This window comes from Sinocyclocheilus rhinocerous, unplaced genomic scaffold (genome assembly GCF_001515625.1).
Source record: "Sinocyclocheilus rhinocerous isolate Xijiao unplaced genomic scaffold, SAMN03320098_v1.1 scaffold295, whole genome shotgun sequence".
Lineage (NCBI taxonomy): Eukaryota > Metazoa > Chordata > Actinopteri > Cypriniformes > Cyprinidae > Sinocyclocheilus > Sinocyclocheilus rhinocerous.
Genome location: NW_015647035.1, coordinates 2,624,012 through 2,649,181, shown reverse-complemented (window position 1 = coordinate 2,649,181; position 25,170 = coordinate 2,624,012). Strand labels below are relative to the sequence as shown.

The 25,170-nt window shown below is 37.2% G+C and overlaps 1 protein-coding gene, 1 long non-coding RNA gene and 1 pseudogene across 7 annotated transcripts in view; all 3 read left to right on the top strand.

Moving 5' to 3' along the window:
- The window catches only part of LOC107708476 (uncharacterized), a 17,092-nt gene extending 573 nt beyond the window's left edge, over positions 1–16,519 (top strand). Inside the window, exons 2-20 of one of the 6 annotated variants that reach the window (XM_016512727.1) lie at positions 1,016–1,175; positions 1,430–1,547; positions 1,631–3,162; positions 3,247–3,545; positions 4,396–4,555; positions 4,686–5,663; positions 5,790–5,908; positions 7,328–8,231; positions 8,321–8,440; positions 10,934–11,059; positions 11,519–12,324; positions 13,628–13,748; positions 13,853–14,080; positions 14,174–14,415; positions 14,847–15,006; positions 15,122–15,182; positions 15,341–15,397; positions 15,954–16,053; positions 16,207–16,519. In XM_016512727.1, the coding sequence (XP_016368213.1) occupies positions 1,016–1,175; positions 1,430–1,547; positions 1,631–3,162; positions 3,247–3,545; positions 4,396–4,555; positions 4,686–5,663; positions 5,790–5,908; positions 7,328–8,231; positions 8,321–8,440; positions 10,934–11,059; positions 11,519–12,324; positions 13,628–13,748; positions 13,853–14,080; positions 14,174–14,415; positions 14,847–15,006; positions 15,122–15,182; positions 15,341–15,397; positions 15,954–16,053; positions 16,207–16,251 (6,336 nt within the window). In that variant the 3' untranslated portion in view covers positions 16,252–16,519. Of the gene's footprint in view, positions 1–1,015; positions 1,176–1,429; positions 1,548–1,630; positions 3,546–4,395; positions 4,556–4,685; positions 5,664–5,789; positions 5,909–7,327; positions 8,232–8,320; positions 8,441–10,933; positions 11,060–11,518; positions 12,325–13,627; positions 13,749–13,852; positions 14,081–14,173; positions 14,416–14,846; positions 15,007–15,121; positions 15,183–15,340; positions 15,398–15,953; positions 16,054–16,206 lie in introns of those variants that run through there. The other 5 variants (XM_016512724.1, XM_016512722.1, XM_016512725.1 and 2 more) reach the window with 5 other exon arrangements.
- Positions 16,520–17,059: 540 nt separating this feature from the next.
- On the top strand, positions 17,060–23,143 carry LOC107708469 (basal body-orientation factor 1-like; annotated as a pseudogene).
- Positions 23,144–23,691: 548 nt separating this feature from the next.
- LOC107708475 (uncharacterized) lies at positions 23,692–24,549 on the top strand. The gene is made up of 3 exons (XR_001636364.1): positions 23,692–24,127; positions 24,201–24,320; positions 24,433–24,549. It is a non-coding gene; the product is annotated as an uncharacterized LOC107708475 (long non-coding RNA).
- The last annotated feature ends 621 nt before the right edge of the window (positions 24,550–25,170 follow it).

Here is a 25,170-nt window from a genome sequence, read left to right as displayed (position 1 = left end):
ATGCGGTGTGATTCAGGTAGATGAGAGAATGAGAAATCAAGTATATAACGAAGAGGAAATTCGAGTACAGTGGTTATAAGTCTGATAAAATAGAAATAAATGAAAACATAAATCAGATATTTGACTAACTTAAATTCAGCTAAGTATACAGTTGAAAGGAATAGTTCACCCAAAAATGAAAATGTACCCTCAGGCCATACAAGTAAACATTTTTGGGTCAACTATTCTTCGAGGACTGAGGATGGAAATGTGGTGGCTTCTGCCGCTTCTGTGAGAAATCACTCTCGAAGTCTTGAGGTTTTGATGTCAGAAGACTTTATTATCAGAGACAATGAAGCTGAGAAACTCTGCAGAGAATCTGTCGAGTTTGTGTCTGGACACTCTTTATATAGGTTTTCCTCAAGGTGTGTTTAACACATTTCATACAGTCCTTCTACCCCCAAACAATGTACACATTTTACTCTCCTGCAGTCCTCCATACACACAGGAAACATATGATCATAATAGAATAACTTGATTACTCTCCTGCAGGCCTCCTTACATACAGGAAACACATGTTCATAATAGTAGAATAACTTTATTACACTCATAACACTCTCTTGCAGGCCTCCTTACATACAATAAACACGTGATCATAATAGTAGATTACAAACATGGCTATATTCACATTGATTATGCTTGATTAATTCATATTTTGATTAATCTTCTACATAAATACAGGTAAAGAAGGCATCTTGAAGGTCAAAGATCTCTGCAGAATGCAACAAGTCTAAAATGCATAAAAAAATATTTTTAGGCTGTGCCTATGTGGAGGACCATGAAAGTACCCACAGAACTTCTTTGAGCTATCTTAAACTTCTCTTGCAACCATTAAAAGTTCGAGCATTCTTACAGACACTCAAGTTTAGATGTACTAACAGGTTGACATGTCCTTATCGGGTCACTGTAAATTTGTCAGGCACACAAAAACATCTCAGACCAGTTCCTTTTAATAAGTATGTTTTTACCTTTCCAGACCCCTGCAGAGATCATCTGCCAGCAGCATGGACAAATTATGCATGATTCAGAGGCTGGCAGACCGTACACAGGTCCTGACAATGATGGAAGACCATTTAGTAACACTCAGAATTCCAGCGTGCAGCCACTCATAGACAGATCTGAGACTTTACAACTAGGTACAGAGAGCAGGTGTATTTATACAGTGGGCTTCTAAGATCACATTGAAAATCAGGGATTCAAATTTATTTAAAACTGTAATTAAACAGTTTTTGGATTTGGGGGAAAAATAATTTCTCAGAAGTTTGAAATCCACTGTACATTACTTCATGCCACAAAGCAAGTTAGCTCCTAATGTGTTTCTTTTGATTTTTCTATAATGACATTTATTATATATATCATTTATAATTATTACATTTATTTTCTTTTTCAGAGTTTCAGGATAGCCAGTTGTCACCTGCACTTACCCTGCTTCCCTGCCTGGACAAATCTCACCTTCTTTCTGACTCCACATTTTTTCAGCATACAGATGCAGAATTTGTCCCTCTTCGGTATTGTTTGTTTAGTCATGTTCACATTTTTCTTTACTTTTTTATATTTTTAGATAATATTTTCTCTTTTTTTGTGTACACAGGGGATTTCCTGACTTCTCGGTTATGTCTGAGAGATGCCCTAAGACTTCAAATGTAGCTGTAACTGATGATTCCCACCTCCAAAATACTATTCATGACCAGGCTGCACTTTCCCAGCACCCGTTGGAGGTACCAACAGCCCTGTCAGAGGGTGAAAAAAGCTGCTGTTCACTGTCTCAGCACAGCCTGTCACCTGGAGACCATTGCAAAGGGCTTGAGGACCACGGGAGTGTTTCATATGGTGCTGAGGACAAAATCAACAGACATATGGAAGGAGAGGAGCAGACCATTGTAGAGCAGCTTAGTGAGGGAATGTCTGCTCGGCTCTTATCAGAGTTCAAGGACGAGGATGTTATTGTGGCTGTTAGTGACAGCAGTGCCATTTCTTCTGCATCTGAACCTGCCTCAAATCACCAAAACACAAACAAAAGCCAGTCAGATCCTTCCATGAATCTTCAAAAAAGCAGAGAGCAGCCCCAAGGGGGCTCATTGTCATTATCATCTTCATTTCAGAAGGCTGTAGATGTGTCAAATATAACTTTTCGTGATTCACGGATGCTTTCACACCAAACAACTGACCATCTCCATGATCAGCTTCTGTCTGCAGGACAAAGAGGCTCCATCTCGGCACCAGCAAGTAGGCACCATAGTGGGAACAAAAGCTCTCATAGTGGACTATGTGTCTCACCAGCTGGTGAAGGTGTGATGCATGTACCAGATCTGCAGAGAGCGCTCTGGAGTTCCGGTCATCTAACAGCAGCAGATGGTTCATTCTTGAGCTCTCAGCCTGTGTCTCAGTCCACACCTGCGCTACCTCTTGTGAGACCCCCACCAGCATTGACCAAACTCTCACTCATACACTCCAAACTTGAGCTTGTTGCTTCTGTGGCTACATCGTCCCAAAACAATCACTCCATAACTGGCTTAATTCCATCGTTGGACCTAAGAGATCAACATTCCTTTCCCATCGACTCTCAAACAACAGCTACAGTTCCTAGTGGACCTTCAGAGACTGTGCAAACAATGTTACATGCCCATCCCGTTTCAAACAAACAAGTTTCTACTGCTGGTTTAAATCCACAGGCCTCTGATACACCTCACTTCAACACTCAGCACTTTTACTCTGGTGCAATGTTAAAAGATAAGGTCCCTCCTTTGGCCCTTGGGAGAGTACACTCTCTTCCCAGTTTGAGCTACTTACAAAAAGTAGATGCCTGGAAAGCCAATCAAAGTTCTAGCAGGTCATTTTATGATAATTTGGCTCTACAGGGGTTTGATGGTGTGTCACCCAAGAAAAAAACACAGAATGTGGTGTCTGACACACTTAATCACATGCTTTCTCGAGACATGCGTCTGACATTTGGTGCTAATTCCAGCTCCCAGATGACTCAACCACTTTTCTCTTCTCATTCTGGAAGCGGCTCACCCCGTCGGGTGGATGTGTGTAGAGGACAAGCATCTGAGTCACCTGTCAATCGCTCACACTCTCACTCCTCCCTGAGCTCTGTGGTGACCTCTATTCAGAGAGACACAGGTACACACAGTCAGCAAGTTCTAGTGGCACAATCTAATGACATAATTCCTGCTACCAGATCGTTTGACCATCAGTTGTCCTTAGTTTCAGGTGAAAGGGGTGAAGGAAGGAATAGCTCAGCTCCTCACATGGATAAAAGCTCGGTCAAGATGTCTCCTCTCCTCAGTCTGGGTCGCTTCAGTGACGTGTCATCAAGCCTCAATATGAGCAGCACTCTCTCTAGCTCTCAAGGCAGTTGCCATGGCGAGCAGAGTATGCTGGCATCAGTGGGAGCCGCCTCTTCTGTAGTGAGTCTTGAGGTTGATAATTATGCACCCTACTGGACCTCCAGACCTGCCTCCCCTCCTCACACTAGGGAACTCAACATTGAAGATAGGATCCCTGTAAGTTCATAGTGCTGTAGAAGAACTAGTAGGATGCACTTAAAGTCGGCATGAAATGAAATTCCCTGTCTAAGTTCTAAGTAATTTATCAAAATGTCATACTGGATGTGAAACTGACTGACTTCTCTTTTGTAATTTCTCCAGTCATTTAGTCTGCTTAAACCTCGCCTTTTCTTACAATCAACATCAAATCAACAACCTTTGAATATAATGTTTTCCCTTTTTTGATTATCTGTTTCTGTTGCTACTTCTGTTACATTGTGACTTTAAAGATAACATGAATTCAAAATACTCAAACTCACATTCAGGTCTCTAATCTGGTATGAAATATCCTGCTGGAAAAAATCATAGTATGTTGGATGGATAAAATCAAATGCTACCATCCATAATTTTTAATGGAATATCCTGTTTCACATCACATTATGAAAGTAAAATATGTAGGAAATATGACATTTAGTGTTCAATTATGCTCAAGCAGAAGGAATCATTTAAGGCAACAGTTGTCAACTTTTTTGACTCCAAGGTCCCCAATGTCAAAGACAATATTCAACAGCCCCTCAGATATTTCTGTTACTTCTAAACTTGGGAGCGTCAATGCATATATACATAAAATAAATAATTTTAGAAGTCCAAAGTTACTGAATAAATTAACATTGGAAGTGATGCTCACAAATAGCATTTTCTACCCAATAAAATACTTTTGAGATTGGTATAACTAGAAAATTATATTCATTATAAAATTTACATGACTTCTTGTTTGAAAACCACTGATTCAGGGTGATTTTTGTGATTTGTTTTTCTACCCTGATAGATATTTTATTATTCTGTTTTATATCTTTTTGTTTTATAGTTGTACCTCTTAAATTTGGGTATCGACCAATCACCTTCAACAATCTTAAATCCATTTACTCGTCGAGGACCAATCAGAGAGCCTGAATTCTCTCCTACTGACTTATGTACCATCAAAGGCTCCATAGGAACACCAACTAAAAGCACACAGCCATCTGAAGGTGAGCCAAAGACATCTGACATCTTTTGTGCATTGTTTAAGTTACTGAGTTAAGAAATTGTTGGTTTTATTATTTGTATAGTGTATGTGGGTATATTATAATGATGTATGGTTGTTTTCTTTGTGTATAGTTGACAGTCTTCAGAAGGAGACATTCTCCAGTTCTAGTCAGCTCTCAGCTGACTCCAGTGCTTCTGTCACACACCCATTGTCAGTGCATGAGCAAGGCCAACCAGCCAGTGACAGATCTGTGAAGAAGATAATCAGCCAGGCGGATACTCCACCAAGACTTCATTCAACTTTACATCCTTCATCAAGCTTACAGCACTCTGATGCTCCACAATGTGAAGGAAGCTTTGGCCTTCCAAGCCAAATCAGCCCAAAAACTCTGCCTCCTCCAGGTCCCAGAGAAGTGGTAAAGGAGGAGGATGACTCTTTTGTAGGCTCTGGCACACTGCATGAAATCAGACGTCTGCTGGGCCAGGCAGAAAGCCTTGTTTCTGGTCGATCCTCTCTGACTTCCTCCCCCGGCTCACACCGCCTCTCAGAGAGTGACACATCCCTTGTTTCACTAGGACGAAACATTCAAGGTTACCATGATGACACATCTCTGTCAGCTGGTGGAAACCTTTCTTTGCTGCTGACTCACTCTTCATCAGATTCGGCTTTGAAAGGAAGCTTGTCATCCTCGCAAGGACCACAACAAAATGACTTCACAACTATAGAGCCTACCGCTCTCGCTTTGAGCAGAGATGAAAGTTTGAAGTCACGTGACCTCTGTGTGACCCCAAGGCGGGCTGAGCCTGAGGGCTGCAGTGCTGCAGACCCAGATAAGGCAAAGCCACCTACAGCCACATCTGCCGTGCAGATAAATGTTCCTTCGATACCAGGGAACCTTCTGCAGAACCAGGACCTGACTGAGGATGATGCGTTTGGCTCTTCAGAGAATAATTCGTCCCATGTCTCAGCTGAGGTTGAAAGTATGAGTGACAGTAGCAACGAGAGTTCATTGGCTGCCAGAGTTGCCAAACTGCTGCAGAGTGAGTCACCTGTTTCTATGGTTACAAGCCGGCCAAGCACCAGTGACCCAGAAGATAGCCGTGCCCGAGGTAAACACAGTGATTTGTCTAACAGGACGTATAGTCATATACAGGTTTTGTCAGTACCAGTGGTGCTTTTCTTAAGTGTCAGTGGTTTTTACATTGTGGATGACTAAATTTGGTCTGTCTCTTTAGAATGGATCCTGATGAAGGTTTCTGGCCGCCGATGTGAAAGCTTAGAACTAAACGCTGAGGACAGAGAGAGAATTGAAGAAATCAAAAGAGAACTTCTACTGAACACCAAATACACCAAGGTAACATCCATATGCCAACACAGAAAGGTCTGCCGATTTCATTCGTGTGAGTGTCAGCATTCTTACTGACTTGCTGATGTAGGTCGACCTGTCTGCCAAACTTTTGACATCTCAAATAAATATCACTAGGAATGTACAATAAACTGGCACCATATTGGTTTTGAATTTTTATTTGGTGTACGTCGATATTGGATATTTAATTGTGCACGCTCAGTTCAGTTAATTTTGAATAACACTAATAATATAACCCTGTGAAGGCTAACATTTTTTGAGGTTTTCATTTTTTGTTTGTTTTGTTTTGTTTATTGAGCCTCTAGACAAAATATACAAAAACATGAGGCTTTTATTACTCTTATAGTATGATATAGGAGAATATGGAGCTCATACTCACAAGGATGAAAAAAACACCTCAATTTTATTTGGAGGCTCAATCTGAGCAAAAATATACAATTTGGTGCAGTTGTTGATATTTATATGGCCAAAACGTAAGATGAAAATCTGATAGCTTGTAAATCTGTGAGATCTTTATAACAGTATAGCAGACCACTTACATAAAATGCATATACAACAAAATCTCCTTAGATTATATTTAAATGCTTAGTTTTATTATCAAAGCTCAGTAGTTTAACCCATTTTTAGTCAATCAATGAAAAAGCCTGATGCGTCATATTTGATACATTTTAACATGATTTGTTAAAAAAATATGTATGGATAATCAAGTAAACTTTGATAAATCAAAAAAGTTGCTTCAGTCCATTGTTCACTTCATTGTTCATTGTTCATTGAGTGTTCATCTTAAAATATTACTAACAATATAAAAGTTATTGTTAGGTTTACATTATAAGAATCAACAGGTTTTTAGCAAAGCTTTGACCATGTTGCTAATTTTTAAGGCTTCAGAAATTTGCTTATCAAATATGATACAGTGGGCTTTATAGGGTTCATAACACTGTTAAATGTAATCTTTAGCAAATCTCAAAATATATATTTTTTTATACTAAACACTATAATGTTGTGATGCCTAAATTCACTTGTAGCATTTAACATTATTTTTTAAATTAATTTAGACAAAGTAAGATTTTTAATAAGGGCCACTTATCAGTAATTTGCCATAATATGAAACTATTAAGATCATTTTAAGGCAGAATTTTTATATCCTAAATATCACACTTAATGGTGAGTCTGAAATAATATGAGTTTTGTTTCTGGTGTGGCAGACTGCATTATGGAAAGTCCTGATAGAGAGTGTTCAAGGTAAAGCTGTTGTTTGCATTTGTGTGACTTACTCTATGCTCTCATGCTTGCAGTGTTTCTACTGAATCTCCCATTTATCACTGTCTACTTCCCACAGTCCTCCCCAACCCTAGCTCTTATCAGTAGTAACACATCTTGTTCTCTTTCTCTTGCTTTGTTTCTCAGTGGAGCTCAGATTCTGAGGGCAGTACTCAGTCGAGTGTTGGTCCTGAATCTCAGCTGACAAAGGGCTTTGTTGGACTGCGTAACATGGAGAATCATAACTCAGATCAGCTGCAGAAAGTTGATCCAAAACCTTTGGACAAAGTTCCATTTTACACACCTGTACAACAGGATCTAGAGGCCAAAGTTCACCAGATCGCCCTTAGAGAGGGGCTCAGCTCCCAGCCTTTTACTTCTATTACTGTAGCAACCACTCACCGCACTCCGTCTCCTCAGTCACCGTCACATTGCCCTATCACTGCTACTGAGGAATTGGACAATATTGTTCCTGACCATGAGACTCTAGAGAGCACAAGCCAAATGAGACTTCAGCCAGCTGTAATACCTAATGTATCTGGCAGAGAAAAAGAGACGGCGAGAGAAGGACAACATAGAGAAGAGAAAAAAAGAGAAGAAATGACTGATGACAACAAAGAGAACATTGTTACGAATGATCCCCAGAGTATCCAAATAATACCTCACATGGACTATACTGTCACAGGCAGTAACCAGATATTATCCAGTGCTGCGTCAGGCTCAACCTTTGGCAAGAAGTCCCACCTCTCTCATATTCACGTCAACTTATCACCCAAACATCAGTCCAATCCAAACTATTTAAGCAGACTACCCAGTCAAAACACTAGTAAAGATGTCCCACCTCCCGTGGTATCAGGCATGACTGATGAACGTCTGCAGTCCATACACCGAATCTCAACATCAAATCATGCCAGATCATATGAACACAGAGAGCCAGTTCAAGGCCAGAATGCAGGAATAGTCAGTGCACACTTACAGGCCAGATACCCACAAACCTTTGCTCCCTCTCAGAGGCTGGCTGGGACATCCAGAAATTTCTCTGTTCTAGCAGGTGTGTGTTGTACATTTTATTCATATATGCTTTTCAGTGGCATTCGATGTTGGTAAATTAATCAACTGATTTATTTTTCTACTATGTAGGTGTCCCTGCCCTGTTGCCATACAAACCTCATAGGAGCTCCAAGCTGTTCTACATCCCGCAAGCTGATCCAGAGCTTTCTCCTGGTCAATCTGACACAACTGTTGAAAGCTCTCACTCAGGTATGTCACAGAGAACTGTACACAGTTATTAGACTACAGCATCCTACATAACATTATCAGTTTATATGGAATGTGACCAAAGTTGCTGTTTTGGTTATACGGCTACTTACCAAATAAATAACTGAATGGACATGAATATTGATTTGAGTCAAAAATTCTAAGCCATGAAACTAGCACAGCTCTAAGAAAATTGTTTGCTCAGGCTAATTGCCAGCACTGTTTATCTGTCATTAAACAAAAATGGCCACAAAATGCTGCATTTAATAGAATAAAAGTCCTCCTGGGGGCTGTGTAATAATGCTATTTAAAGCCGTCATGACATGAAAATTCACCCTTTTTATTTTCTAAATTCATTATTGATCTTATAGTGAACAATCCATCCATGTATGTTTTAAAATTTTACTAAACCTTGACCTTGTAATATTTAATTAATATATTATTACTTGAATTTCCGGTAAAAGGACAAACATCTCTCTGGTGACGTACACTGTTATTTTAGCATCATTTAAATACTATTTTAGTATTTATAAATTATTTTGAATAAGCTTTAATTTGTATATTTTCGTTGTGATTTTAGTTTTAGTCATTTTATTGCGCTTTTGTCGCTCTTTTTTATACTTTTTTATACATTTATTTTTATATGTTTAGCTTTTTATACATTTATATGTTTAGCTTTAATTTATTTTATTTCAGTTTTTGTCATTTTATTATTTCAACTTGTTTTAGCTAGTTGCAAAGTTTGCCAGGCTTCTCCAATCATTTAGTCTGCCTAAACCCTGCCCCTTTTTATAGCTGATTGAAAGTTCATATTCAGATCTGCCTCCATCCAATTAAACAACCAATGGATTGAACCAAGTCCCTGTCATACATTTTTTACAACATTATTTCATGGATCACTCAGTTGTACAGAGGAAATTACGGATATAATGCTGAGGATACTATATAGATCATTAGAGAATGCATCATTGCTGGACAAACCTTTAATCCATGTGCACCTGTTTTGTCTCACAGAGCTCTGATATATAAAAAAGAAAAGTCACATTTGCCATATATAATTAGTGATTGACTAGAAATGAGGGTTCAATACTAAGGATTTTTTCTGCTGGCCCTGCCACAAAAAAAAAAAAGTTTCCTTTATCATTGTTTTTGAGCTATATTATCTTATATTCTAATAAATAAGTTTATATGACACCAATATTTTAGATACAAATAAAATTGTACAATTCTCGATTTCAATTTCAGCCAAAACTACTAGCCTGACAAATATAAAGTTCAATCATTATTAAAGACAAGTGAACAGTCAGTAAATAAGAACGAACAAATTAAATGATTTAGGATTTTATGTTTGTAGGTGTTCAGGTAAAGAAATTGAATAATCACATATAAAATAATATTTCCATATTTTTCACTGTGTTGCACCTTGATTTTTCATAGGCTTTTGAAATTATTTGTTATCTAACCACTGTATTTTAATCATGAATCGATCCAAAAAAAAAGATTATACAGGCTTGTAGCATGTGCAATATTTGATTTAAATTAGACTGTATAATTTCAAAATTTGAAGCAAAAACAGAATGGTCTGACTTTAGCTTTGTGAAATTATGCTACATAAAACACCTGCTCGAAACCGAAACAGTAGATGGGCTTAATGAGACGCAATTTCACTCTCTGCCAGCAGGTGGCTCTCACAGAACAGCAGCGTTTACTTGGTTACTGCTGTACACAAAGCAGTGCTGTGCATATTAGCACTGCTTTAAATGCATTATACTGAGCCAAGATGAAAAGAAAACGCAATGTAAACTTTTCTGAAAACAGTCAGTTCCCCTCAGAAACACATCCATATAAAATTCAATATTTAGGATTTTCTTCCTATATTACACGCGTCGTGAACAGTGATCTTGCTCTGCCTACTACAGTATTTTCTCCTCTTTGCATTCATATTCAGCGTCGCTGGCCTCTGTTTACAGACTAAATATAATAATAACGTAATATTTCCACACAAATGACATTTAGAAAAAATTATTGCGATGCAGTTTGTGTGCAAGCACGGAACAGAGATAGTCTGAAATAAAACAAAAAATGCCCGGTCGATCGATGCATCTCTATTCCACTGTATAAATTAAATATAGATTAATCATTGTTAGAGTTACAAAGTTACTCGCCAAGACGGGTATTTTGACACATTTTTGTATATATTTGTACGTTCAAGCGAAAGAAAGACGCGGAAAGAACTCAACTCGTGGATCGGGCGTCAGAAACGCAGCAGTCCTAATTGTCGAGCCCTGCTTGCACCTCTACTGGCCCCTCCCCCCGAGTCTTGCAGATGGTTCACGCTCTCACCCAGTCCTGCATTATTCATGGTCTTTGTGAAAGGCAATCCAGCAATACAAGCCTCATCTGATCCACATGGGCCCCTCTGCTTCAGTGCTGTTTGCTCTCTGTTTGATCCAGCTCTCTCATGCTCTGTCCTTTTCTCTCTCGCTCCCTTTGCAGGTTCTGATGATGCTGTCCCTCCACACTTTAATACAGACATTTTAGGCTCTAGAGAGCTAGAAGACAACATAATTACACCAAAACACAAGGAAGGCATCTACAGTAAGAGGGCCGATATGAAGAGAGGTAAGATGCACATTAGTGTTTCTATGAGTTGTACAATATTTGCTGAATTTAAAGAATCGTTCACCAAATAAAATTAAATGTTCATTATTTACTCACCCACATGTGTGACAATATGACATTTTTTGTAAAAGAAAATATTTTAAAGAATATCTCGACTGCTTTTTTCCATAAAATTAAAGCACATAGTGACTGTCAAGCTCAGCAATCCAACGTAAAAGCACAATATAAGTCTTCTGATGCCATACGAGCAGAATTTATTTGTATGAACTACAAATTGTCTTAGTTTCATATGGATTTGAAATGACATTGTAAATAAATGCTGATGGATTTTTTGGGGTGAGCTATTCCTTCAGTTTTCACTATACTTTGCTATGCACTGTTGCTATTACAAATAAAACATTAGCATATGATCTTCTCTGTCTTCTCTCGCCGACCAAAATGACAATACTGCTCCTGAAGTTTATGTTTCTGAGAAGAACATGGACACTGTTGGCATAGATGAGGAGTATAAAGATGAGGAAGAAAAGTTTGTCCCCTTACACATGGAGGCAGACTACAGTACAGATGATGTGCATCTTCACAGCAGCACCATGCAGGAGCCCAAGTTTCCACTAGAACCACACCATTTACCTTCTCAGCCAATCAGAAAGCCCTACAGGGGGAACAAGAAAGAGCAGGACAGAACACCTCATGATGTTAGCATAGAGATTAGCAGTTCTCTGGACCAGCTGTGGCGTCGCTTCAGTGAAAAATGGAGCATGGAGGAGACACGACCAACTAATGAGGGAGAGACGTCTCTGCTTGATAGACTAGAGCGTCTGTCTCGTCTAATTCACAATACCTCTCCAAAAGACCAAACTATACAACAAGCAGACAGCAGGAAAGGAGAGTGTTACAGGAGGAGTGATCGAGAGGATGGGACCACAGAGGGAGGAGAGCAAAGAGAAAGAGTTCAGTTAGAAGTGACTCCACAACAAGCTTGGCCTGAGCATGAAGAGAGCCAGGAGAGAGTGCATCGCTGTCCTGCCGAGAGAGATGAGTCTGCGAGTGTGGAGACAAGCAGTAGCCTGTCCACCATTGACACAGAGCGGCTGCTGCGAGCTTTTGGACCTCACCGGGTCACCAGTAAAGGACTGAAAAGCAGTGACAGCTTGCTCAGACTTTACAACACCATCAATATGCAGAAAACTGTCCGAAGGAAACCCAGTACTAAACATGCTGCCATCTCTGTTGCTACCGATGATGTGAGCACGGATGACTCCACAGTAAGACTTTGCTTGATTGAATTCTTTTATACAGACTGTTTTGAAAGATAATCAACAGATTGAAAAGAAAGATGCTACATTGTTACACATCTCACTATGTTTAGCCTTCTGACCGTATTAAATTGACATTGTTTTTAGATTGCTTCTTTGCTTTTAAAAAAGTACTTAAAATTATCATTTGTTTCAAACAAGAGGAACAATGATTTCCACAAACACTTTGTAGCTCAGTTTAAAGTAAGAAGTAAAATAGAGTTAAAATCTGATAATCATTTTCACTAATAACACAATACATACTACTGAACAGCAGTATTTTCCTGCATACACTACCATGCAAAATTTTGGGGTTGGTAAGATGTTTTTTTTTTTTTTTAATGTTTTTGAAAGAAGCCTCTTATGCTCACCAATGCTGCATTTAATTAACCAAATACACAGTGCAAACAGTAATATTGTAAAATGTTGTTTCAATTTAAAACTGTTTTCTGTTTTAATGTAATTTCTGTGATGGCAAAGCTTAATTTTTTTTATTCATTACTTGGATTGGATTACTTGGATTGGAGTCATTACTTCAGTCTTCAGTGTCACATGATCCTTCAGAAATCATTCTAATATGCTGTTTTGATGCCCAAGAAACATTTCTTATTATTATCAATGTTGAAAACTTTTGTGCTGCTTAATATTTTTGTGAATTTTTTTTTTTCAGGTTTCTTTGATGAATAGAAAGTTCAAGAACAACGTCTATTTGACAGAAATCTTTATTATCACTTTTGATAAATTTAATGAGTCCTTGCTGAATAAAAGTATTTAAAAGTCTTTAAAACAAACAAGCAATAAATCTTACTGTCCCCAAACTTTTGAAAGGTAGTGCATGTTTTTACTACAATGTTTTAATGTGTGAAAAATGACGCTTTTTGGTGCCATGTGCTGACTTCAGTGAACATTTTTGAGTGGTGATGCAAAGAATTGTTTAATAAGAGTTTTGAATCAATTCATACAAATTATCAGTTTGAAATGATTAACAGAAATACTAATTTTCTCATCATTTCAACTACATATACTGTCTTAGTGCTCTCACTGGGACTGGAAGAGGTTGCGAAACTAGTTTAATGACATTGTCTGGGGACAATGTCACACAATAGCTAAATAAAAACTCCATTAAAAATCCTATTCATTTTATACTGTCAGCAAAATATTCACTCATGTATTATGTGTACAGAATATCTGGTGTGAATTACAGTAGTAACTTATTCTGAGAGACCATCATCCTTTCCTTATCTAACTGTCCAATCTTCTGTTATTGTTTCAGGTCTCTGCTGATTCATTATCATCTTCAATCACTTTTTCCCATCATTCTCAAAGAGGTATCTCCAAAAACCTCAATTCCAAAAGGTCAAAGGTCAAACTGGTCAGCAAAGGTGTACAGGCAGGTCAGTTACACAACAACGGTCCACTTTTAAACTAAGCGACGTGTATATTAGACAGAGTAACTGCAACAAAATATGTCGTGTGGGATTTTGTATTCTTTTTGCAGGTGATTTGGAAATTGTTATAAATGGCACCCACAGACACACTCGGGACGTAGGCACCATCTTTCCCTCACCAGGTGCTTTCAAAAATGTCCATTTAACAAACACGTTTGGCAGAGACATTCAGAGTGGCTTTCCCATCCCCACTGCTTCCACATCTAAACCCACCCAAACCCTGACTGCTCTGAAGAAAGACACCAGCAACAAGAGCATCCGGACCCGTTACCCAAACGGTGCATATTACAAGCCCACGGACACAGCATTTTTCTGCAACTGATCTTTTTCTCCATTTCTCTTACTGTTTTATATTTCGCGTTCTCTTTAAGGTGTATCATGGTTTGTCTCCGCTGATGAGCTTAGGTGTGATGGTCGCAAGGAAAACCAGCCACAGAGTGAATCAGCACCTTTCCCAAGCCAAGCCTGGTTTGAGCCTTACAGTAGAACCAAACCCTGGAGAGAAACGGCCAGAGAACCTCTAAGAGAGAGACAGAACCAGCAAGAGTCCATAACAGCTACGGAGACAGACATCAGTGACAAACCCTCAGCTCTTGTTCGAATTTCACTACAGGTGTGACAAGCAACTGTTTTATTTACACGATTTAAAGCCTGTTCACACCAAGGACGATAAGTGTAATGATAACTAGATCAATATCATTGTTGAATCACTTTTAGAACATATTTTCCAGCTGATGAATGATAAAAACATTGACAGCAAATCATAATCCATCCGACTTTAAAAAGCTTGAGCATTTAAAGTGGCAGACGACATAAATGCAGCAGGCGCTTATTATAAATGGAATATAATATCACACCTGAAGATGTGAGCGCTAATATTATCATTACTGGTGTAAACGTGCCTTTACTCTGATTTGAAGCTTGGGCCTGATTTGGAGCTAGTGTTCATTTTGGACCATAGCTGTGTGGTTTTAGAGAGTACACGGATGTTGACTGTTGATTTTAATCTAACATTGAGCATTTGCATTGATGGGTTTCCTACAGGAAGCTCTGGAGCTCCATCGGCCGAAGTTTGTATCTCGTTCACGGGAGCGGCTGAAGCGTCTGGGGTTGCTGGTTGAAGAGAGGAGGTTACAGGCGGTCTTCAACAGAGAGAGAGAAGAGCTCTTCAGTTGCCCCGCACCATCACGTCCATACAGACCAGGTGACCTTATACCATAAGATTACTTGTGTTAGTATTATGAGTAGTCAGTTCAGTATATATTTTACAAGCTTGGTTCAGCTTGCATTAAGATGTAAACTAAAACATGCCGTGTCAGCAGCTCCAGTACCCCATAAACGAGTCGTTCCAAGAAAAGAGATGGTCCAAAGATCTAAAGAGTAAGTATCCATTATCTCATTTCCAAACCATCTAGATGGTTTATGACACCGACACAGCACATATTACCAAATTGTGCATATATGGGTCATTTAACAGATTTAAATGACTTTTTTATGTTTTATTTGCACGTTGTTTTGTGCCTTCTACATGCTTTCAGTTGGGTAGGGAGGAAATCACACAGTCAGAGAATAGACAGAACAGACAGACTCAGGAGGCAATAATATGTGTGTTTGTTTTGTGTTTGAGTGTGTCTCTATCAGTTTTATTAACATTAACTAAAAGTAAACCATAAAAAGAAAACCATAAAAACCGTTTAGCAACTTTCCAAGACAACATTTCTCATTTTTGTTTAGTTTAAGTCAGTGTAAGACATATTTAAGTACTAAAGTAACTTAAAACTATATAGACCTATTTTTTTTTAAACTAATAGAAATGACAAAAACACACAACAGAATTACTAACACTTTAAAATTAAAATTAAAACACTAAATATAAAAATGAAATTCAATTCAAAATATTAACAAAAACTATAATAGTAAATGCAAAAATAAAAATAGTAAAAATATAATAGTCAATGCTACTAAAATAATACAGATCTATATCCATCTTTTATTTTTTAAAGTTTCTTTTTTTATGTGATATCTCTGATTCGAGAGGCCCAGTCTGAGGCATAAGGACTTCAACTACACTCTGTTTCAGCGTTTTATATGGATATTATTGACTCCAGTAATTTTACACTTTAATTGCCAAATAAATATCTATTCCCTTAGGAAATACACTCAACTTCCTGAGGTCCAGAAGAGAAGGGAGGAGGAAAGGAGACGGGCGGAGTACCATTCCTACCGCATCAACGCTCAACTATTTAACAAGGTATACAGGCTGTTCTGGAGTGTAGGAGTTACACACAATAGTCCAGGCACAGTAATACTGACAGTTTTTAAATCAATATTGTTTCAAGCATTTCAGATAGACACATGACCAGTTTGATTAACATTTCTAATGCATGCCATCTTTCTTCTGCAGAAAGTCACCAATCATGTGTTGGGAAGGAGAGCGCCCTGGCAGTGAGCTAGAATCGACTCGACATTTCATAAAGCCTTACTGTTCGTTGAATGTGACATGTCCTCTGAGTGTTTTATATGGGGTGATATTTTAGAATGGTTGTGTGTTATGCGAGTGTGCTTAGATATATGTGTGCATTCTGATTTTAGGTGTGAGATTTTATATAACTGTGATTGTGTGTTATTTATGGAGTTGCAGTGTTGGGTTGTTTCATTATGTCTCTTATAGTTGCAAAATAAATTTTTATTATATCTGTTTTTGCTAAGTTTTAACAATATTTTAATGAGGTAAATAAATAAGCAGCTATTTGTAAGAGCTTTTGTGTTTGTGTGCTTTTTTTTTAAGTGCAAGTAGGTGAATGCTTATTAACAATACAAATGGTTTGTTTTCAGTTTCTGATATGGACATGAGTTATGCATATCTAAAAAGAGAATGAGGCCACAATATAATGGTCACGTTCACTACAAAAAGATAATAGCTTTTTACTCTTAAAATGTGCGTTGTTACAATATGAAGTACATGTACAGTACTTTATTGCAGTGCGGGGGTCTGCATACTTTTACGTGGAGGGCTGCATTATGTTACTGACAATTAGTAAAGAGAATTTTTCATCCGTATTTCAGTTGGTCACAAATGTTTGATACAACATTAAAAATAGTTAAGATTTCAAAACCTTGACAATAAAGGTTATTAAAGATTTTATGGAAAATAAAAAGTTTCCAGCTTTTTTATACCGACCCATGTGACGTGCAACAGTCTCCATGGCAACAGGCCTAAACAAACTAATCCTGCAGGATCAAAGCACAGAGAGAAGATGCCGATTAAAAAAGGAAAGAAGGGAAAGAAAGGAAAAGGGTGAGTAAAAACGCATGATTCCAATATATCCTTGCGTTTGTTTGGAAAAACTGCGAATCCAACTAGTTTTAATAACTGGAAAAGTATATCTGACTGCATAGTTTATGGTCTTGATTATTCGCATCTCTCTATCTATATATACATATAGAAAAGGAAAGAAAGATGGCAAGCAAGAGTCAAAACGAGATAAGGAGTCTGATACAGAGAGGGCAAAAGCAAACGCGGCTCTGTGGGAGGCCAGACGGCGGTAAAGTTAGTTTGACGTTTGACATTCATTAGACATTCGGGTTTTTTGCCAATTAAACTCTTTGCGGCTTTTATGTTTTGAGCCCAAACTAACTCAGATAGACATAAATATATGCCCTTTATGTTGCACAAGGCTTGGTGTTGTCGTTTAATGGATTTATATTATTGCATACATTAAAAGTTGTAAAATTATGATAAAAAACATAAAATTGTAATTCCAAAAATGGAGCTTTGTGCGATAACAGGTATGTTTTCCCGAACATTTTAGTATTGGTTTTATATTCTAATGTCACGTAGTTAAATTGTTTAATTAATTTAAATGGTTACTTCTTTTTTTTTAATTCCTAGAAATTAAGCTTTGTGCAACATAAAGGGCATATATTTATGTCTATCTGAGTTAGTTTGGGCTCAAAACATAAAAGCCGCAAAGAGTTTAATTGGCAAAAAACCCGAATGTCTAATGAATGTCAAACGTCAAACTAACTTTACCGCCGTGGAGGCCAGGTGTGATTTGACGGAGGGTTCACGCGTGGAGTAAGTTACCGTGAAACAGCGCGAAGACTGAGTAAAATCACCCAGCAGCTCACTGATCTACAGCACAACACTGAGAAGAACACCATTGAGATCATCGCTGTTCTGAGGAACAAAGACCTGCAAAACGAGGAGAAGGCATTTAATGCATTTGATTATTACAGCTACAGTACATACACACATGGTTTTCTTTTCAAGTCTTATTCTCATATTGTTAATCATATTGTTAAAGGGTTAATTCATCCTACATTGGAAATGTCATCATCTGCTTCCAAAAGTTTACAAAGAGGTCATAAAAGTAACCCATATGAATCAAGCCGTTTAATACAAATCTTCTGAGGAGACATGATTGCTTTATGTAATGGGTTTAATTTTATATAAACGTTGCACATAAAATATTATAAATTGAAACATGTTTGCGTCACACTCAAGAACCAATGAGGTTTGTTCTTGCGCATCAAGCAAGTACAGTTGAGCGTTTATACTGTATGATGTGCCCTATGTATGTACATTGATCAATGTTTATATGTGAATAAATAAATTAAACTTCGACTTCATCATATAAAGTGATTGTGTCTATTCAGAAGACTTGGATTATTAAACCTCTTGGTTCCTATGGAGGACTTTTGTGATCTCTTAATGAATTTTTGGATGTGTCAAAGTTTTTATATAATACACTTTCGATAGAGGCACTGAAACTTCATTTGTGTTTCGAAGATGACGAGCGAAAGTCTTATTGGTTTTGGAACAACTTGGGAGTGAGTAAATTATGACAATTTTCATTTTTGGGTAAACTAACCCTTTAAAATGTTGTTTTCTCAGATAATGGCACTGGAACAACAAATACAGCTTGAGAAAACAAGGGCCTCTCAGGAAAAAGAGAACTTGGTAAGAAATGCCTTTCCTCATTTGGGAAAACAAGGATAAATTCAGTCTTTGTTCTTATCATTGTGGTTTGAGCTTTATTTTGTCAGATTAATGTTTTAAAACAAAGATTGCAATCACAAAAAATACACCATCAATACAAATCATGAAAATACAATGTTTGAAGAATAGAAAGTCATCCATTTAAATAAATAAATAGCCATTCACTTAAAAAAAAATTTATTCCATCTATACAGCAACTGTATACAAGTCAAAGATAATAATAATGCCATTTTTACATAACTAAAAGTATCATCTTTGTGAACATTAAATTGAACACTGGCATTTATTTCATTAATAATGGACAATAGATAATACTCAATAGATAAATGTTTATATTAAACAAAGTTTTTCCAAGTCCAGTGTTATTTTTTAACAGGAACTGATCAGGTCATTCGTGTTCTCACTGCCTTGTTGCTGACTGCTCAGCGTTTCTCACTGATTGTCATCACAGGCCGCTCAATACACACTAAAGATCAATGAGCTGGAGGAGAAGTTTAACAAGAGATCTAGCGAGTTCAACATGATTCAAGAGGAGCTTAAGATCATCAATGACTTCCTTAAGAAGAAGCCCCAAATGGAGCAAGAGCTTAAAAATGTATAATTTACTCTATTTATTTCATGTACACAGTTATGCAGAGGTACTAGTGTAGAGTGCTATGTCTGTTATAACATCACCATTGTTTGTACAGATGAAAGAAACTATGGACAATGCAGATCTAGAACACAAGAAAACACTTGCAAGAATGGAGCAAAAGTTCTTCAATAATAAGGTATATACTAAAAAACATTTCAGCAAAATCTTCCTCATTCTCTCTCTCAGTGTCTCTCTCATTCTACATTCATTAGGTTCATCTAGAGAAGGAAGCTGAGCAAAAGATTGCTGTGCTTGCAGAAAGAGTTCACAATGAAGCCATCATGTATGTATCTTCTCCATCTCTCCCAGTATCCCAGCACCACTACACATTTCTACCTGATGCCTTTGGAACTGTTTGTGAGATACATTTTGCATGAGATAAATGAGATGACATCCTCCATCTCGGTCCTATCAGACAGCTGGATGACGCATCTTGCTCCATGTTCAAGGAGAATGTGCGACTAAATAAGGCATTGGGTTACCACATCAAAGAGGTGGAGGATCTGCAGAAGAGAAATGCAGCGCTGGCAGAAGAGAACAACATCCTTAGTCTGCATAAGGTGAGACACACTGTAGTTCACCTAGACTACCGTGTAATAGTTTGAGGTCAGTTTTTAGTACTTTTATTCAGCAAGGATGCATAAAATTCATTAGAGGTGACAGTAAAGACTTTTACATTATTACAATTATTTTACATGTTACATTATTATATTGTATTAATTATAATTTATGTATACTATATTATTTATTATACTATATTATTAAAAATTATAATTACAACTTTCTTCGGCACTCACATAAATGCACACATGCACAAATGAAATGAAATTTAAAATTAGCTTAATTAGACCCTTGTCTACTATAAAGCTTGCCTATGAAGTAGCAGACATTTATAATGACCAGTTTCATTGGAACCCACAATTTCATTCACCCTGCAGGAGATGAGTCAGGACACCTCAAATGACACCATATCTAAGCTTACAGCCCAGCGGAGCACAGTTTCTGGGCTGAGGGCCAAGGTGTTCACGCTGGAGCAGGCCCTGGCCAGCAGGGTGGCTGAGTTTGAGTGGGAGAAGGCTGATATCAAGGAGTGTGCTGCAGTCAGGAGTCAGGCCAGCGGCGTAGAGCTGGACAAACTGCAGAAGCTCCTGAGCGTACGGGACAGAGAGCTGAGTCGAGTGAAGAGAATAGCCCGCAGCATAGTGGAGCAGCGCTCAGACATGGAGATCCTGTTCTATGAGGCTCTGAACCACGTGAAGCAGGAGATGCTAATGCACATGTGCACTTCACTATTCATTCATTCATACACTCTCTTTGCAAAAAACACACCTTCACTGCATGATGCAGCCTATTTGTGACCCTGGACCACAAAACCAGCCATAAGGTTCAATTTTTTTGAAATTGAGATTTATACATCATCTGAAAGCTGAATAAATAAGCTTTCCATTGATGTATGGTTTATTAGGATAGGACAATATTTGGCCAATATTTCCAGATTGAAAATTAAAAAATTTTTAAAATTAAGTTATGATATATTTACAGTAGGAAATTTACAAAACATTTTCATGGAACATGATCTTTACTTAATATCCTAATGATTTTTGGCATAAAAGAAAAATCGATAATTTTGACCCATACAATGTTTGTTTTTTTGGCTATTGCTACAAATATACCCCAGCAACTTAAGACTGGTTTTGTGCTCCAGGGTCACATTTGATAGAAAGCAGTTTGAATGCACCCAAAATTCAGGATATACAGGGTCATTTCCACCCATGATTTTTGTCTTATATTTATATCAGTGCTGTTTTTCTTGATTATCAGCACTATTGTGAATGTCGTGTTGATTTAATAAAAGAATTAAATAAAAAATAAGTTAGCATTTTGAGTTAAATTTTAGACACAATATTCTCTGGTTTTGCTTTATTTTTTCAACAAAAATTTCCAAATAAAACTACAGAAGAACTGTTTTGTGTCTCCAACAAAACACATCGGTGTTTCGTTTATGAATAAATTCACGTTTTGGACAAATTAATTCAGGGAATGATTCAGTGACTGAATGAATTAGCTTTTTGAACAAATCATTTGAATGAATGACTCAATAACTTAACTCGTTCAGACAGTGGCTTGCCACCACCGACTGGTGGTTTTAGTTTCATATATAAACGATCATTTTAATTTCATAATGAAATATTTAAAAAATATATATATTTTTTTTCATTATGTATGTAATTGTAAATGCAGTAGGAAATGCATTCAAGTCACATCTGAACTGTATTAAACAGTCTGTGTAAATACATCTAAATGCCACTTTAGATGCAGCTTCTGTGCCACTTCTGCAGTGCAAAGATGGATCTTGTCAAAGCTGATTTCAATAAATTCTATAAAATCCCATAAAATATTAAGATATAATTTTTTTTTCTCAATATCACACACCCCTAATTAATTCTAGAAATAAAAGTTAACAAGCAAGAGATCCAGGCTCCATTTTACTGCAAAACCTTCAAGCCTTTTTTACATAAATTATATTATAAGCTACATTATGTAATCCAGACAGGAAGCAGAAGTAAATCATAGCAGGCGGATGGATGAGTTCCTATCAGGCAGAAGGGAGAACGCTCACATTCACACCATCAACAGAACACCACACAGCACTTCCATTGGTATGGACGAGGCTGAAAAGGGGTGAGGATCTTATGCTTATTTTGTGTTTTTTTAGACAATTTTCAAAATTCTCTTCTGATGAAATGATAACTAAAAGATGCTTTTTTGTGTTATTTCATCAGCAATCTGAAGAAAGCAAAAGTGAACATATCAGAGATGACCTGGGAGCAAAAAGAGAGAGTTCTGAGACTGGTCTTTGCTAAAATGAATAACCTGAAATCAAAGTAAGTATTTATTATTATCTTACATATTAAGATAAATTGTAAATTTGTCATAATCTCTTTGGTATGGTATCATCTACCTTGAAAGAAAAAGCAGAGTTGGTGAGACAAAGATAGTAATAATGACATAGTAAAAAAATAAATAATAATAAAAATGTAAACCTTGAGCTTATTTGCACCTCTCAATTTATGAGTATAAAAAGCAGCTTCAGAAATTTCAGGACACTGAATCAAAGGAGTAACAAATGTGTATTTTCATGGCACTTTTGTTTTCTACAATTCTGAAGGAAACCAATTCATGCTCCAGCTCTGACGGAGTCTGATGGGAACCAGTGTAGCAGCAGTCCAGGGTGAGACATGCCTACAAATCTATGGTTTTCTGGTTGATCAAATAAGATTGGACACTTATCAATCAAGTCATCTTTTTTTAATATAATTCTGAACGTCATCAATTATTATTCATACAAAAGTTTAAAAACATGTCAGTTCAAAACATCACTTTGACTTTGCAGAGCACCAGAAAGAGAAAAACAATGGCGGTGAATACTTTCTGCAGACTTTTTGTTCTGCCCTATCGCACATAGACATAATTTGCAGTTATCTGTCTGTCTTTTCCACAGGAATGAAGAGAAGGAATCCCATGCAAGCTTTTTAACCCAAGCACCAGTTTCCAGTATGAGCTCCAGTGTGCCAGACCTGTAGATCATCTGACCTCATCACAGATAAGAGAGCTAAATAATGTCAAAGTATAAGTTAAATATTGCATATCAGCTATGAAATACCTGGAAGTGTTCATGAATGTCTAAACTACAAATTATAAGAAGCCCAAATATTTTTTTTTAAATGTAGAAATGCCTGTTTATCAACACTGATAATGTTGGCATTGAAGATTAGACATGAGGGACACTGAGTGAAATAATATTCAGGAGGACTTAAAAAGTCTTGGCATAAAACCACCCACAATATTAAATTGTCATTTTAGTGCAAACAAACAATTCAAACAGTATTTAATATAAAAAAAATAGTCTAGCAGTTTACTGAACATGGACATAACTTTGACCTTTTTGATTTATGTCTTCTGATGCAGTTTTTATAGCTGGATTGTTTCATAGACATCGAACAATAACATAACTAAATGTAACTAAAATAAAATTTTAATGGGAAGATGGTGAAATTGTTATCATGTAAGGTCATTTTTCTAAGTAATGATGTATTTTTGAAAATCTAAAAAATACTATACTGTTTCATTAAGAGGTGATTCATATTAGGGGAAATGTATTGTATTAGTTCCTTTGCCTAAAAAAAAAAAACTAATGTGAAAGTCAATGCTGTATTTAGACATTTTTGTAAACATTTGCAAACATTGAGCCTATACTGTAAAGATGCTGCATTTTTTGCTGTTATAAAGTGTTAGACATAATCTTTACTGATGTTTGTCTCTTTATTTTAAGGTGTATATCTTCAAATAACAAGAATGTCATTTTTTGTCCTGCCTTTATTTCTGTAACTGTGTTCATTTTCATGAACAGATACAGAGGATATGATTTAATTGTACAGCAGTTGTACTGAACATTGAGTGATGAGCATGTCATCAGTCAGTAGATCCAGAGATCATCAGGATGGCTTTACAACATGACCTGCCAGCACACTGACAGTGCTGCTCATGTCCCACAAGCAAATATAGAAGACTATTAATAGCATCTCATACACACATACAGCAAAACAGCTGCTCAGTGACCAAGCAAAGACTCGGTACAAACAAACCAAGATCTTCAAATCAAACCCTGACTTTAAAGGACACGGAAAGGTAAGAACTTAAATTCAGAACGGTTTTATACCACAAATGAACTTGTGTAGACATTCCTCATTACTTTAAGCAGAATGGGAGACTTTCAAAACTTTGAACAAGACTTCTATCAGTCTGGATATTATATGGATGGTCAGCAGGAGGATGTATATGGCTATGATCCAGTCTACGTCAATCCAGAATACCATGAAGTGTAAGTGTAAATGCATACATGTGTTTGATATCTCATTTATTAAGGTATATCAGCTAATGTGTTTCTGTGTGCAATGTAAATGTTGATTCATTATTTACCATCTGATCATCAGTGATAATTCCGCACATTTAGCAGATGAATATACCACTACAGCATCTTATAGTGGACAAGTGTATCAGCCTGTAGCGCTACCCGAGCAAACAGAATATATAGACTCATATGAGGAAGAGCCGCCACTCTTAGAAGGTAATAAATACAGGTGCATCTCAATAAATTAGAATGTCGTGGAAAAGTTCATTTATTTCAGTAATTCAACTCAAATTGTGAAACTCGTGTATTAAATAAATTCAATGCACACAGACTGAAGTAGTTTAAGTCTTTGGTTCTTTTAATTGTGATGATTTTGGCTCACATTTAACAAAAACCCACCAATTCACTATCTCAACAAACACTATCTTACTTCATAAGACCAATAAAAAAAAAAACTCACTGACTCCACTCTATCAGGGCTGCATGTGAAGCGTGATGGAGTCTCTCTTTTGCGTTAGCGTACACCTCGGACTCAACAGCCTGTCACCGGAGCTGGAGAGAGGCCGAGCGACGTCTGTGCAGATTGCATCTGTGAGGGGCCCTGAACAATGTGGCATTCACAGTCACATAGCCCTGGCCTTCATAGAGACGCTTAGCCAAAAGTAAACAGAAATGCAGAAAGCGATGCGATTAGATTAGCCAATTATGTTTGTTTGCTGTGCAATAGCGAAGGTGTGCCTCCCAAGCCAGGGAGATTTGTGTTTGTAAGGAAGCGCAGACAATTTGCCGCCTTGATCGTATCTGAAACGTGAAGCTGCGG